Below are 15,685 nucleotides of genomic sequence, written 5' to 3'. Positions count from 1 at the left end.
ATGTTTTTTTTTTAAAACAATTCAAAACAAAAGCATTTTCCCATGGGAAGGATTCTTCTAATTAATTCCAAACTCCTATTTCAAATCCATCTGGACCCTTAGTGTGCTTGTAACTTTCTGAAATCAATGTCCTAATTACCCTTTTGCTTTTTATTCCCCCCAAAAACTAAGTCCTTCAATTTGTATTTAAAACTTTTTTCGCTAAGGATTGAAGGAAACTCACCTGGCAATGTAAAACCTATCAATCCAAAGGTTCCTAACAGCTGAAAATCAATTAACAAGCAATTTCAAAAAACAATTAGAAAAGGAAGTATGCAAACCCAGTGTCCATAAAGGTGTCAACTGTGATTTGAGCAAAGATGGGCTTCCCTCATCTCCCAGAGCTCTAAACCCACTGGAGGCTGCTGTCTTATAGTCTCCTTGCAAGGAACAACTGTCTGGAGTACTTCTGGGAGATCTCAAGTCCTCTCTTTGTCCGGAGAGGAATTATGAAGAGCTGGTTTACTTGCCAGCTCTTCATTCCACTGCTGTCACTGGCTCCGCTTTTACCAGGGCCATCTTCAGTTCACCATTTTCCCCTGCAATTCCCCACATTTATCAAATGCGAAGTTTGTTAATGTAAAATATTAAAAACTTCATGTTGACCACATATCTTTTAGGGAAAATAATTCTCACAGTGCTACTGAAATCCGTTAACCTTCAAGCCTAAAATATTACAGTTTGACTTTCCTTTTCCAGCTCTGCATTTGCTAAGCAGGTCCAAGTAATTACAAATATCCCTATAGGTTTCACAAAAAATGTTTATAATTTAGACACTTTAGCCCAATTAAGAACATCGAAGTATATGTTTATGCATCCTGCTGGAATTCTACAAAGAAATGGACAACTGTATCTGAGAATTTGATGTGCTGGGAAAATACAACAACATCCAGATTCCAGATGCGATCAAGGGTCTTAAGTTTTGTTTTGTTTTTGACATCAAGTCAATTCTGACTCCTGGCAACTACATCAACAAGTCCATGCAGTTTTCTTGGCAACGTTTTTCAGAAGTGATTGCCACTGCCTTCTTCCTAGAAGTGAGACAGAATGACTGGCCCAAAGTCACCCAGAGTCTTCCCATTTCTACTCCAATGCCTTTCATCACTATACCAAACTGGCTCTCTATCAATCTCTATTGGTTCTATTTTTAAAAAGATTTATAAGCCACTTTGCATTTGAACTTCAAATTTACAAAATCATCATAACACACCCACTGGAAAAGCCTTAGGCACTCATGAATGTCAAGTTTCTAAAGCCCTGCACCAAGAACAAAGCTTTAATTATAAACATTTTTTTCCAGTAAATTACATGATCTCCAAATAGTTCAGTAGCCTGTATAGCTGGGCAAAGCTCTGTGAAGAGGCACTTTCAATGTGCAAATGAAGCACCTCTCTCTGAAATGTTCTGGATGCAAGACTTTTGCTGTGTTGCAAATTGCCCTCAGCAGTCTCAACATCCAACTGGACCTAGATCTGAAATTCTAAAAAATCCTGTGCCTGTATTTGAAATTGTTTCTGAAATTGTAATTGATGCTTACATTAATTGCTTACATTAAGGAATGTGTCAATATATCACTGGAAATTATAATCCATGTTATAATTGTATGCTATTGTTGACTATGGTTTTTATTATCCATAAACTGCCCAGAGTCCTTCTATATAGAGATAGGGATAAATCGCATAAATCACCTAAATAAATAAATAAATAAATAAGGCAACAGTATGTTTTTAATTTATTGCCAATGGAATGCTTCAGAATAGAAACCTTATAAAGATATATTTCTAGTATGATTATATACATTTTACTCAGAAGTTAGTAGCATTAACTTTGAAGAGGCTTAAGCTCAGATAAATGCAATTACAATATACAACAAATACAGCAATAAGGAAACTAAAGGGTGGTATAACTCTAAAAAATGTTTAAATAATCTTTAATGGGCCTCAAAGTCCTTTGAAAACCCCAACCTACTTTCCTAATTGCCCAACTATCTCACTCTGCTTCCTTGAGAACTAGTACCCATAGAAGATACTATAGCAGTTAGGTTTCTCTTGTAAATCCAATAAACCCAATGATCTGGTATGCCATGTAAATGCCTACTTGGCTAACCTCTCAAATGCGCAATCACATCCCTTTCTAGGATAGTTATGAACCTGGGCAAGTGTCAACAATGTTTTGTATCCATAATGATGCTGTTTAAAAAACTTCATTCACTTACAATACCTAAAAAATTTACTCACATTCAAGAATAATTTGCTACTTTCATGCTAATATTAGGTGGGCAGATTTCTACCCACCTAAGGGGACCTTCTCATTGCTCTCCTCCCTGCTGGCGCACACACACACACCTTTGCCAATGTTCCAAACTTGCTCCAAAGGGTACCCAACTACATGAGACCGATCTGGATGATACGTGGGTGGAGAAAACATTCTGTTGGCAGCTTCTATTCTGTTAGCAGATGGGAACCACTGGAACTTGTTTATGTTAGTTTATAACTACTAGTAAAAATAAGCTTGAAGGAAAAAAATATGACAGATAAAAATGCAAAAACATGGAAAGCACAAGTTAAACAGCATCACAACACAATGTGAAACGGCAGTAACCATTGTCTAAAACCATTGAAACATGGTTTTAGAGCCGAAAAACCTAATTTTTTTTTTTAATCATCAAACTTGTTTCATTGAATTTCCAGATAGAGAATTTCTCTACTGTTTGTGTGTTTCTTTATTAAGAACACTCCTAGGCAACACAATCCCAAAGGACTCTGAATGGCAATCAACTAAGTTTAACAATACAATAATCATCAGAAAATATAAAGCTATGGTGGCACTCTCACTTAGGTTGAAGGCAAGTTGAAAAAGGGTATTTTTCACTTGTTTTAAAGAGGCAAGGAGGATGAGGACCACACATCCATTCAAGGGGGAAGAATTTCATCCAGTGGAAGTTATTCCTGAGAACATCTCATCCATACTTCATAAACTTGGCAAGGAGATGGGACTGGATGGGCAGATTCTATTCCGACAAAGTAGTATCACTGATTTCAACATAGTACCACTGAAACTCTATAGGGATAAAGCAAATCTTAGTAATGACTGTTGCTGAACCAAGAAGACACCAAGAGAATGACCACAGGTGACTTCCACAACCAGGTGTGCTCCAAATGAGTGGATGTCAACTCACAGAATTTTATGGTTATACTATCTGGGAAATTCTGAAAATTCCACACACCTAAAGAACGCCTGAACCAGGAAAGGCCGCAGCTCTAAGTGGTTGAATTTTCTCAAGAGTTGTTGGATTTTCTATTTTTACAGTTTTAAAAATATGCCACATATATTGTTTAAAAATTATTCCATATAACTTACAACAGAAATTTCATACACATATAAAATCTTAACAGCAATCACTACCTAAAAGGTAAAGCAAAAACAGATTTTCTGTAAAATGATTTATTTTAATGTTCTGCCTGCACTGATAATGTAATTAGTCAGAGGCAACAGAATTTTAGCTTATGGACTAAAGCTGTAAGATGTGGGAGGGATAGATTGAAATATGGGATACTTCAAAAGTCTGTTTCTTTTGTTGTTCTATTTTTGAAGATCAACATGAGCACCATTCTTCCACCTACCATAAGATACATATTTGTCAGTTAACTTAAAAATACACATTGGGTCAATTGGCAGATGCAGGAATATGACCAGCTTGTTCAGGCTAAGGAAACGTGGTGTTTTAAATACTGAGGTTGGACAATGGCCGTTTTGGAATTGTTGATTCCATAAGATGCACACTTCTAATGCTGCTTTTTTTGCAAAACATATACTCTTTATATTATAATTCTTAGAACAGAGAAGGATTAAAAAAAAAATTACCATCTGTTAACATCCAAAATGAAGACTCAGAGAAGCATCAACATCAAGGGAGAAAAAACTACAATCCTAAATCCTATAGATGTTTAATGATTTGAAGTCTGCTATTCAAAGTGTTGTTTGTATTCAACTGTATCCCTGTCAATACAAAGCTGATTTAATATGACTTTTGTGATGGGGGGGGGGGGTTATTACTTTCAACTTCTATTTCATCATCTAGCCAAAAACTGTAACAAGATTGAGAAACTCTTCCAAATCACACAGGGAACAGCTTCTTTTCTCAGGAAAGTCTCCACTGAATACAATCTTAGTTATAGTTTTCTAAACTCTAAATACAAGACATTCCCATCTTCTACCAATAGTTTTCAAAAAATTATTTTTAAAGGAATAATTACAATCTTAACATGATAAATATAGCAAGGATAAAAGGTATGTAAATATGTTATTAAAGCACCATCTTAAAGTAAACTTGCTCATGAGATCATTTCTCAATTACATGTAATGAACACCCACATGTACCTCTCTCTCTCTCTCTCTCTCTCTCTCTCTCTCTCTCATATAAATAAATATATTATATAATAAAAGCTGCTAACATGGCTACTTTGATCTAGAAATACCTGAGATTTAGCAAATAATTTTACTCATCCAGAGGAATATAAGAAGCAGCATAAATCAACTTCCGATATGTTTCAATGTGCTAATGAAGTGATGTGCAAAAACCCACAGAAGTGGTATGTATCTCAGAAAAGATTACAATCTTAACCAAGATAAATTAAAGAAACAAATATTACCTTTTAACCTACATTAAAATAAGTCAACACAAATTAAATATAAATTCAATACTAAATATAAGTACCAAACACAGACATTCACCTTTGCTGTCATCTCAAGCTTGTTCGTGCACCAGCCTGAGTAAGAAATGGAATCAGGGATGGTAATGCATCAGTGTGTGCAAAGTATACAAACACTGTCCCCATTTTAAGCTTCTCAGCCCCTGCAGAAGTGACAAATTGAAGAACACTTTTGATTGATTATGAAGAGCCACAAACCAAACCTAGAAATGTATTACTTTGGGAACTTGCTGACATTTTGGGAGATGTGAATAAAAACTGGGAAAGAATATAATGCATATTTTGTTATTAAACCTAAAGTTCTGAATGTCTGCAAACTTATCTGCCAGCTGATCAATACCTTCAATATCCAGTGCCCTATAAAGAAGGCAGTCTAACAGTATATTCTTCTTCCCTTGTCCTCCTTTTTAGTCTGAGTTGGAGAAAGCAATAAACAGACTTTTCGGAGCGATAGAGTAAGTTAAATATGAACCCATATTTATCTATTTCACTCAAGCAAATACTATTACCTCAAAAATACCAACATCTGAAATGTACAGTATTTCAACAATCAGGATCTGAAAGATCTATTTCGTAGGATTTTAAAGGGGGGGGGGGCTTTGCATCACCTGAAACAAATTTCCATATGTTCAATTGTCAGTTTGCTCTTTCTAAAATTTTAAACATCCACCATGGATTTGAAAACAAAGGACTCTGAGTCAGATTCTGTGTTAGCCATGCCACTATGACAGAGGAAGAATTTGCTTGGCAGAAATTCAGACTGCAATTGTAGACCAAGTACTTGAAAACTTTAACATCTAAAGTCATTTTTCCAAAAAAACACCACCCTATGTATTTTGTAAGGTTACTAGTAGTAATTACAGACCTTAGTAACAAAGGTAATTAACTTATCTTTCAAATTAGATTGAAAAGATTTGTGTCAGTATAAATTCTTAGGAATTTTCAAACACCTCTTGGGAAAAAAAATGTTTTACAACATTCTAATCATGAAAAAGAGGATTTTTGTGAAAGATGCAGTTTATCATTCTATGCATCTGTCTGCTCCCATCCTTTCCCCAACAGGCTCATGATGTGAGACATTTGCTTCTATTTTCATCTCATTACAGTTTGTCCTGGCTTAGCCAAAACAGACTGTATTTAGTGGGAAACAGAAGCAAATTTCCTCTTTTGTAGCTATGGTATGAGAAAAGAAAGAAAAGACTTGTGTTTATGACGCTATGGCTTACAGCATTTACATTTGAACCACAGACTAAGTGGGAAAGCAAAAGATATGTCTCAACTAAACCAAGTTTTCTCAATATCCTTTCACTATTTATAATGCTTATGAAAGCACTCCTAGTTCAATTCCTAATTAACGCAACATTAACCTATTCCAACATAGCTAGATCAATGCCCCAAACATCTCAGCTAGCGTGGCTACTGCCAAACATTCTGAGAATTGAAATCTACAGATCTGAAAGACACTAAGGTTGGAGATGGTGACCTACATTATGAATAACCATTTTGTTCCTATTTCTTCCATTTGACTCAGCCTGATTTTGAACACATTCATTGGAAGGCAGTCACAGCACAGCAGCTTTACTGAGAACTCCTGCTTCAGCCATTCAGTCCTAGGAAATAATGCTTTTTTTTTTTTAATGAGCAAATTCCAGAATAGTTCTGGTGTTCATTTAAAAAATACCAAAAGCCCAGACTCAAAGGGAGAGTGAAATCCCAGTGGTGTAAAGGAAAAAAACAAGTTATTTTCAAAAAGGTCATCTGGGGTTTGTAGGATAAGTAATACAAAAATATTTAGCAAGTGGCTATCTACTCAGATTGGAAATTCGTGTCCAAGCACCTTCTGGGGCTTAATTATAACTATAATGTGACTTAGCAACTGTCCCCCACATCTACCTGTTGCCTTATTATGACTCATTCTCTTTCTTAAAAAGTAGAGATACTAGCCCAGTTATACTCAGCTTTGTTTTAAGTTGTTTTCTCTCCTAACAATAGCTAGATTGTTCAGCTTAAACACCTTCACATTCATTGGGCCAGTGTTCCTCAACCTCACCAACTTTAAGACGCGTGGACTCAACTCCCAGAATTCTAGCGCATGCTGGCTAGGGAATTCTGGGAGTTGAGTCCACCCGTCTTAAAGTTGCTGAGGTTGAGAAACACTGCATTGGGGATTAATTTTTTTTTCTTTTAGCTTTGACCACAAGCAGGAGGATAAAATAAAAACTACTATGGGCAACATATCAAAATCTGCAGAGAGGAGCTGAGTTTCAAGCAACTCATATGCTTCTATGCTTTTTTATATATATATTTCCATAGTCTTAAATCATTGTTTAAGAATTCAACCAGGATCATGGGTGGGGAGGTATGCTTTGCGCAAGTAATGCCATGTTTTTCCTCTTGCACATCAACATTTAAAAATAAATAAATAAACGTCAAACAAATCCTCAAAATACAACTATGGGTTTAGAACGGAGAGTTATAATCAAAAATATATAATTAACTATGAATGGTTATATTTAAATCTCAGTGATACGAAAGTGGTCCTTTTATCATCCTCTAAGCATTATGATCCCATTTTTTTGGCTGTACCCTCCAACACCACAACACTAGGAAAATACTCACATGACCACAGAGGAAACCAACCCATTTGCTCCTACTATTCTTGCAAGTACAGCCCCCATACAGAAAAAGTTCACGCCAAATGTTCAACCCATCCCTCGTTATGGGCTATCTTGCTTTACAGGAGATCTCCTTCCTGCCACTCCTACATCTGTAGGATAGAGGCATTAATTAAAGCAACATACTGCATAATCATATCTGCCAAAATCCTCAAGTACAATCCATGTGGAATTTCAATCCAGTTTGCATTATGTCATTCAACTATTATGGAATCTCAAGGCAAAACTTTGTAGCAAGCATGTCTAGTAATTAAAGGCACATGCTTGCACCACTCATGTGCACACAACAGACCTCTAAATGAAAAAAGTCAAAGAAAGTCTCAGCCAAATATGGTCATAAAAATCAATGTACATTAGTATTGTACAATGTAAATCCACTCTATACCATTCACTATTGGATTCTCTGATTCCTAAAGCCATTACTGTATGCAGTTTCAAGCTCTACAACATTCAAGCTGCACTAGCTTAAGAAAGGTATCATTTCCATTTAGCACAGTAATAGGACTACTACTAATGTGCATGCAAAAATAGTAATTTATAATGAAGCGCTCAAATGATGAGGCATTAACTACTGTTGCCTATGCAGTAAGAACATGACTGCACATTATCTTATTTATCTGATACACAAATGTACTGTTCACTGCATAAAAACTATATCTCCGTGTAACTAGAAAAATTGAGCATAAATAATATTACTGTATTATTTATGTATCTACCTGCACGGCTGACACATCTCAGAATATGGAATCAAGAACTACTTAATACTAGAAAAGCTGCTGTTTGATATTATACCAACAGTAGGTTTTCATCTTCAACAACACCCTGATTCCACTCTCTTCTAAGCATGTCACAAATCACAGAAACCAAACAGAAAACTACAGAGTAAGATTTTTATTGTCAACAGAATGAGCATTTAATAAAATATTTTTAGTTGTAGAACTTTTCCTCTCGTGTTTTCTTTACAAGTTTAAAGCTTCTTTAAATGTTTAAACACTTACCCTGCTTCCCTTCCATAAGAAATAATAATTATTTTGAATCCCCAAACACAAAAAGCAGCAGCTTTAATCCAAGCTCAAGACTTGACCAAGAATCAACAGGAATAGCAAATTCAAAGCCAGGATTAAAAGCTATTCATCAGAAAAATTCCTGGGAAAACCACATTTTCACTTTTTCTTAGGTAAGAGAATTCCAAAACACAACTACAGCTGAGTTCACATACCATATTAGGCCTTGATTTCTATAACTGTTTCTCAAATTCAGGGCAACTGACTGGATTCATACAATACGTTATTCCACTAACCATGATTTACAGTCCACATATTAAACCAAACACATTATAGCTTAGTGCAGTGTTTCTCAACCTTGGCAACTTTAAGATGTATGGAATGGGAAAAGGCTTTAATATTTACCAAAACTCAAGAAAGTAGAAAATTCATGGATGTGTGTAGTTTGATGAGTTGTTTTCTCTCACCCCAATACTAGGACCCAGGATCATCTAATGCAGTGTTTCTCAATCTTGGCCACTTGAAGATGTGTGGACTTCAACTCCTAGAATTCTGGAAGTTGAAGTCCACACATCTTCAAGTGGCCAAGGTTGAGAAACACTGATCTAATGAGTGACACAAAAGAGAGAATAAACAGGACATGCACAATTCATTAATGAAAAGTCACCACTGCAGGGTACGTTAATAGTCACGATCTTAGATGGCTTGGAAGACGGATCAGTCTAAATCATGAAAGATAAATCAATATCTACCATTCATAATAGCTATATGTTATTATTATATACAGATGCCTTTTGAATACCAGCTGCTGCCAGAAACAGCTGAAAAAAATACTGCCTTCATGTTCTGTATGTGGACTTCCCAGAAACATCTGTTTGGACTTTTTATGAAACAGGGTACTCTCTTAAATGGGCGTCTGATCACATTCAGCAGGATTCCTACAAATTATATTTACACTATAATCAAATGTAATATAATATAATATAATATAATATAATATAATATAATATAATATAATATAATATAATATAATATAATATAATACAATACAATACAATACAATACAATACAATACAATACACAATACACAATACACAATACACATACAGTCAAACTGCATAATGATGATTACCAGGAATGAATATATAGTCATTCAAATATTTTATTATCCTATTTTGACAATTTGAATACTATGCTTTAATTGCGCTTAATATTCAAGCTTTTAAGTTTAGAAATTGTTGTAAAATGCAATAGAAAATAACCCAATAAGATACAACACGGGAAGAATAAAAAAAGCAATCCTAAATTCCCGAATCCAGTTTCTACAAGGAGGTATTCTTCTTAATTATTCTTTCCAACCCAATGGAATGTGGGAAAGAACATATGTAAAAGGGTTGTCCATTGGTAGGACAACTGTCCAAAAACTGAACAGAATGGGATCACATTTGGTGTGGAGGTAGAAGCCAACAAAAGAAATATCAAGTGAGAAAAAGAGACGAGATCAGACTAGAGGCTGCAAGGAAAAAACCCAGAAAAAAAATTCCCAATGCATTCCTATGGGAGAAACAATTAGGCAGTGGCTCAGAATATTGGTGACTGCTCCATACTTCCTTCCCTTCTCATCACATGACCCAGAGCAAGGTTGTTACTAAGGGAATGGAAAGCATTTCAAATGCCACCTTCTGCATGCTTGCTATTGATTACAACAGATAGGCCTTCTGGATACCTTTCCTCAATAACCTGAAACTGGTCATATTATTCATGCATGCATGCATGGATCCATCCATCCATCTGATTTATACAGCCACCCATTATTGATGAATGGACAGTCTATTCTGCCTGGGGAGTTGAAGTCCACCCACCTTAAAAAGTTGCCAAGTTTGAAAAACACTGGTCTATACAGTGGATTACCAGCTTTGATAATAAAACTCGATCTGGCACTGTCCTGAAGAGGCTTCAAAGGAGGCAAATGACCCTAAATGCACCTAAACAGGCAAGAAGCTGTAACCATTTTGGCACACTGGGTCTAGTTCCATTCAAAATGCTGGCTGTCTTCTGTGACGCTCTAAAATGCTCCGTTTCAAGCTCAAGGTCAAAGCAGCATGAGAATACTTCCAATAAGTCAATGTTGCCACAGTAATGAAAGAGAGTACCAGAGAAAACAGTATGAAAACATATAGAGAGATTTCCAATAAATACTCATCACAGACCTCCGCGTTGTATCATCTGAGCAAACGTATACAACATGCAGAAAATTTATCTTGTCCTGGCCTAATTATTTGTATTGTTAGTAGTATATAAAAGTATTGCACGAGCACAATACAGTTTCCCCCCCCAACATGTCTTCCGTTGGTGATCTAGAACTCTTTATGTTGAAAAAAATACTGGTAATTATTCTTAAAAACATAATTTGGGGGTGGAGTGGGGATTTTATCAACTGCAACCATTTCTGTTTCAAACATTTCACTAAGTAGTTTTCAGTAAGCCATTCTGAGAGTTCTTTAAGTCTTTAAAAAGTTATTAAAAATTGTAAGTCCTTATAAAACCAAGCAATCAACAATCTGGCTTGCTACATAGACAAAAAACAAAGTTACAATAAATAAAACTATTGAATTCCATTAGCTCCTTTTTTCCTCTCTCCATTCCATTTGTTATGACATCAAAACAAGAAAATCACATCTCTCTGCTTTCTTGTTAGCAGGGAAAATGAAATATTTTTAAAAATTACTGATATTTGTCACATTCTTACCAAGAAAAATCACCGATTCAATGATTAACCAAAGAAAGGAAATGTATTAAATTGCTTTAAGAAGCCATGGAACAAAGGCCTGTTCCTTACTGGTTAGTCCAGTGTTTCTCAAACTTGGCAACTTTAAGATGTGTAGATTTCAAACCCCAGAATTCCCCAGTCAGCATGACTGGTTGGGGAATTCTGGGAGTTGAAGTCCATACACCTTGAAGTTGCCTAGTTTGAAAATTAGTCCAACAATGTTTCTGAGGATTATCAAAAAGAATGAACACTTAGCTCTTCTCTAAATTCACTATTCTGAACATTCCCAAGGATCTGAACACATGCTGACATAATAGTTGTATCCAATTTATTTCAAGAGAGTTTACTTTTACGCAAGATGCTTACGACTGCAGCCTTAATGAAAATATTTTCCTAATACATTTTAGCCAAAGTGTAGCAGTTTCTTTCCTCCATTCAGTACAATAATCTCATGGAAAAAAATCTAGTAAAAGACTAGATTTTTCATAGATTGATACACAAAGTATATGTAACCAAAACAGAAGGCCACTGTAAATACATTTTATCTGGCAAAAGCGTGTCCTTGAGTAACATACTGTCTTTTCCAAAATTCCTATTTCACAATTACAACAGGATTTAAAATTGTTTGCTAAATGACCACAATCCTCAAAGGCACTTTATTAAAGCTGTAAGGTCACCCAGAAAAAGTCCTGCATTGTCAGATTCCAGCGGCTACCCCACCTGGATCCAAGCAAGATGACAGAATCATATGACTTGTGATCACAGAAAGCAATTCTTCATTCATATCTTTTTGGGATCGGAAACCCAATGATCAATAGGCGCAGTAGGGGTGATTATCTCTGGTCAAACTGCAAGCAAAGCTCTGATTTTCTTTTATCTAAGAGCTTACCAAACCTTTTCAGAAGAAAGCTTTAGAGATGACATAATGGGACTTGAAAGAGGGCGTGAGGATTGATGACTCAGGACTCAACATTGTCCCCAGACCTTGGAAGAGCCAGCAAAAGGTGCTGAGGACCACTTGTACAATCAAACATAGTCACCCCATAACATACTGATCTCTTAGGCTGTATGAGCAGCTGATAAGAGCATTTGATTTGCATTCATTATTTGTACATAATAGTACTTGCGCAGCAAAAACTATCAAACCATCAGAGCACAGTAGAAAGTTACAAATCTGAAACAATGCCATTCCTCCAACAAGACATTTATACGCAATTGATTTTACCCTCCGGTTCTATTATCCAATTACTTAACAACATTAAAATCGCTTTAAGCAAGACTTCTTTGAATCAGGACACAATTACCACCAATCTTTCTGAATGTCATTTTATTTTCCCTAAAGCAAGAACATTATCAGTGCAATCTCAGTGTCAGGGAGTTAAAGCTATTCCGTTTCAAGAAGGCCAGAAAACATTTTCTGCCAGCAATAATTTAAACAACGCCTGTGAAATACTAGATTAATTCTATAGCGTTACCCATATACAACTACAACTAGCTGTAAGATGCCAGGATAACGATTTAAAGAATTATGTAGCTATGACACGATAGAAAAATGAAGTATATTAGCTTAGTTTCATTTTGCAGAAATGTTTTCTATAAATCTGCTATGCATTCTTGAAAAACACAGTCTCTACTCCAAAACATTTACATAGCCCATTCTGTGCACACATTTTGCAGATGTTAAGAACGACACACATGTTCCCCGATTTTGACATTTAACACTGAGAAAAATGGATCAGACCGAGCACATTAGTGCTACCATACAATAACCTACAACACTGCATCCTGTTTTACTGTCTCCCCTACTTTCATCATCTTCCAACTTCTCATCAGTCACTTTGCCCGGGTTCCGCATTTGTGAGCAATTTCCTCTCCTGCTTGTCCTTGCCACTAATTATGTACTGTTTCACCTGTGCCAAAGATATATCAAGCTTCATTCATTCCGTACAACCATTTCCTCTGCATAATTATATGGCCAAACAATCCTGCCTCTGTTGCCCCTAGTGTCATCGTGAATGCAAAATAAATAGCAGGATATGCAAGAGAGAGCCTTCCGCTTCGTGTCGCGTCCAAACCTTTCAAAAGGGAGAGGAGCCCCGGACCCCCTTATCGCCCAAGAGCACGCGCATCCTAGTTGTGAAGAAAGCAGGGCAGCACCCGCAGCTGAAACAGAGAGGGCAAATGTTGATTTACTGTACCTCTTCTAGCAGCGTGACGGTGTTCCTGCAGTTCTGTAGCCGGGTGGTAAAACTGGACGTGGTTGGGGAATTGTAATCTTCCGTCGTCTCAGTAATAAACTCCGACACAGTGATCTGGTCCGGCATGATCCTGCCCCGCGGGGACAGACGGAAGACCACGGCGGCGAGGAAGAAAGAGGAGACAAGGAGAGACGCAGCATTAAATGCAAGCAGGGCATCAAGGAGACCAGATCAGATGCACGGCTGTGGAGGCTCCCCGCCCGCCGCCCCAGACCCGCTGGGCTCCTGACTGCAGTGGGTGCCTGCTGGAAACAGAGGCGAGGCAGGACACCCTTCCAGGCACAGCCCACACTAACTAGGGCTGGGGGAGGCATCTCCCGGGCCACGTCTGCCTCCCTGGCACGGCCTGCCCACTCTTCCCCCACCACCCAAAGTCAGCGGGAGCTGCTCAGGTCCTCTCAGAGTCTGCAGCCCCCCGAAGGGGGCGCGTCCCAGGCACCCCCACCGCCCCAGGCTCTGCCAACAAGCTGCCAGCCCGGCGCCTGCTCCAGCCATGCCCCCATGCCTCCCTTGCAAAAATGCAGAGCGATCCCTCCCAGCTTCAGAAAGCCACTGGATCTCCCCCGGTCCCCGCAGCAGGAGGGAGGGAGGGGAGGGGAGGGGAGGGCGGGCAGCTCGCCCTCCCCAGGACAGGAAGGGGCGCTCCGCCAAGACCTCCTCAGCCCCAGAAGGAGACCTCGCCGCTCCGGTGCCAACCGGCCCCTGGCATCCCCCTCCCCCAAACAGAGCAGCCCACCTCTCCTTTTTGGCCCGAGTGGCGCTCCCCACCCTGGAAACGGGGGGGAGCTGCTCTGCCAGGGACGGACCCCCCCGCGGGGCTGCCTCAGGAGCGTCTCCCCCTCTCCCCAGAGGGCTACTAACTTGCGCAGGCGCCCCCTCTGCCCCTCCGCTGCGCCCCCCCAAGCTGGAGCGGGGGGGGAGGGACCAGGCGAGGGGGAAAGCAGCAGCAGCAGCAGCAGCAGCAGGAGAAAGGAGACCCCGGCTGCAATCCCACGAGCAGGACCGCCGAGGCTGCCCGTCCGACCGCCCGACCGCCCGCCCGACGCGCGTCTCCCTCCTTCCCTCCGCGCGCGCTCCCGCTCCGCCTGCTGCAGCCGCCTCCGCCAGCGGGCGGGCGGGGGCAGCCGAACGCACGCACGCGCGCGCCTGCCTGCTCGGCCCGCCTACTCCGGCGGGGGGCGGTGGCCAGAGAAAGAGCGCGGGCGTAAGCGCGCAGGCGCGCCCTCCTTCGGGCCCGCTTGACACTTCCAGCGGCGCATGCGCCCTGGTGGGTTTTTGTTTGAAAGAGCGAGACAGACGGAGAGGAAAGAGGCGAAGTTACTGAGGCGCCCCGCCCACTCCGCCTCCGCGCCTCGCGGTCACGTGAGGAAAACAAGGAAGTGGCCGGCGCACGCGCCTCGTCCCCTCCCCCTGCGGCGGGACTCTGGCGAGGCGCGGGTGGGTGGGCGCGCGCGCGGGGTAGCGGCAGCCGCTCCTCCTCCTCCTCCCCCGCGCGCGTGCCCGCGCCGAGCCCCAGCTGTGGTCCAGCCCCGACTCCGGGAGGGTGGCAAAGCTGGGCTCGGAGTGAAGCCTCTTCCCCTTTCTGCCAGGAAGCGTTATGGAAATGTCATCGGCTTGGCCGGAGCTTGCCTGGGGAAAAAGGCGAGAGAGACGCCGCTTAAGCCGCCAAGAATGCACGAAGGAGGCTTTGCTTTTCGTGGTCCACCATTGGTTGCTTTTAGGGGGAATACCAAGCTTAGAGAAGAGGGACTGGCACGGTTCGTGGGGACCCACCCAAAAACATGCTCCTCGAGGGGGAGATTTCAGGAAAAGTGGAAAAAAACAAAAAAAACCGATCCATATTTGGGGGGAAGAAAAGGCCGCAAACTACCTCACTCTCCTTCCTCACCTCACACTTAAAAAAAAAAAAATTGGCTGACCCACATTTCCTCTGCAAACGTGTCCCATTGATGATTGCTGGTGGGGAAGGCCGGGGTGCCTTCAGCTAGATCTCCTCAGCTGAATGAAAAGACTTCTAAAGGGATCTGGGTAAAAGTCGAGCAGAGAGCAGAGATTAGCCTTGCCCGCAGGAGCGTCCGCTTATAGGTGAGGGCAGGACGGAAGGGCCTTTCGGGTGCCTCGCCAAAGAGAAGCGTTTGGAGACATGTTGGGGCGACATGGCGGTTGTGCCGGTTTGAAAAGTTGGCCTGCCTCGGCGGAGGAGACTGCGAGACGGTGTAAATCCAGC

General features: G+C 40.2%; 1 protein-coding gene across 5 annotated transcripts in view; it reads right to left on the bottom strand.

Annotated features, from left to right (window-relative positions):
- ASAP1 (ArfGAP with SH3 domain, ankyrin repeat and PH domain 1) overlaps positions 1–15,685 on the bottom strand; it is a 140,839-nt gene that overhangs the window by 73,048 nt on the left and 52,106 nt on the right. For 4 of the 5 annotated variants that reach the window (XM_088148962.1, XM_025164863.2, XM_007425364.4 and 1 more), the window contains one exon: positions 13,399–13,528. In XM_088148962.1, coding sequence (XP_088005088.1) covers positions 13,399–13,528 — 130 coding nt within the window. Of the gene's footprint in view, positions 1–13,398; positions 13,529–14,319; positions 14,609–15,685 lie in introns of those variants that run through there. The other variant, XM_088148961.1, reaches the window with a different exon arrangement.

Source organism: Python bivittatus, unplaced genomic scaffold, assembly GCF_059951505.1.
Source record: "Python bivittatus isolate LINGU-HERP-01145 unplaced genomic scaffold, Pbiv_v1 ctg000590_np1212, whole genome shotgun sequence".
Taxonomy (NCBI): domain Eukaryota; kingdom Metazoa; phylum Chordata; class Lepidosauria; order Squamata; family Pythonidae; genus Python; species Python bivittatus.
This window is presented reverse-complemented; position numbering and strand designations above follow the sequence as displayed.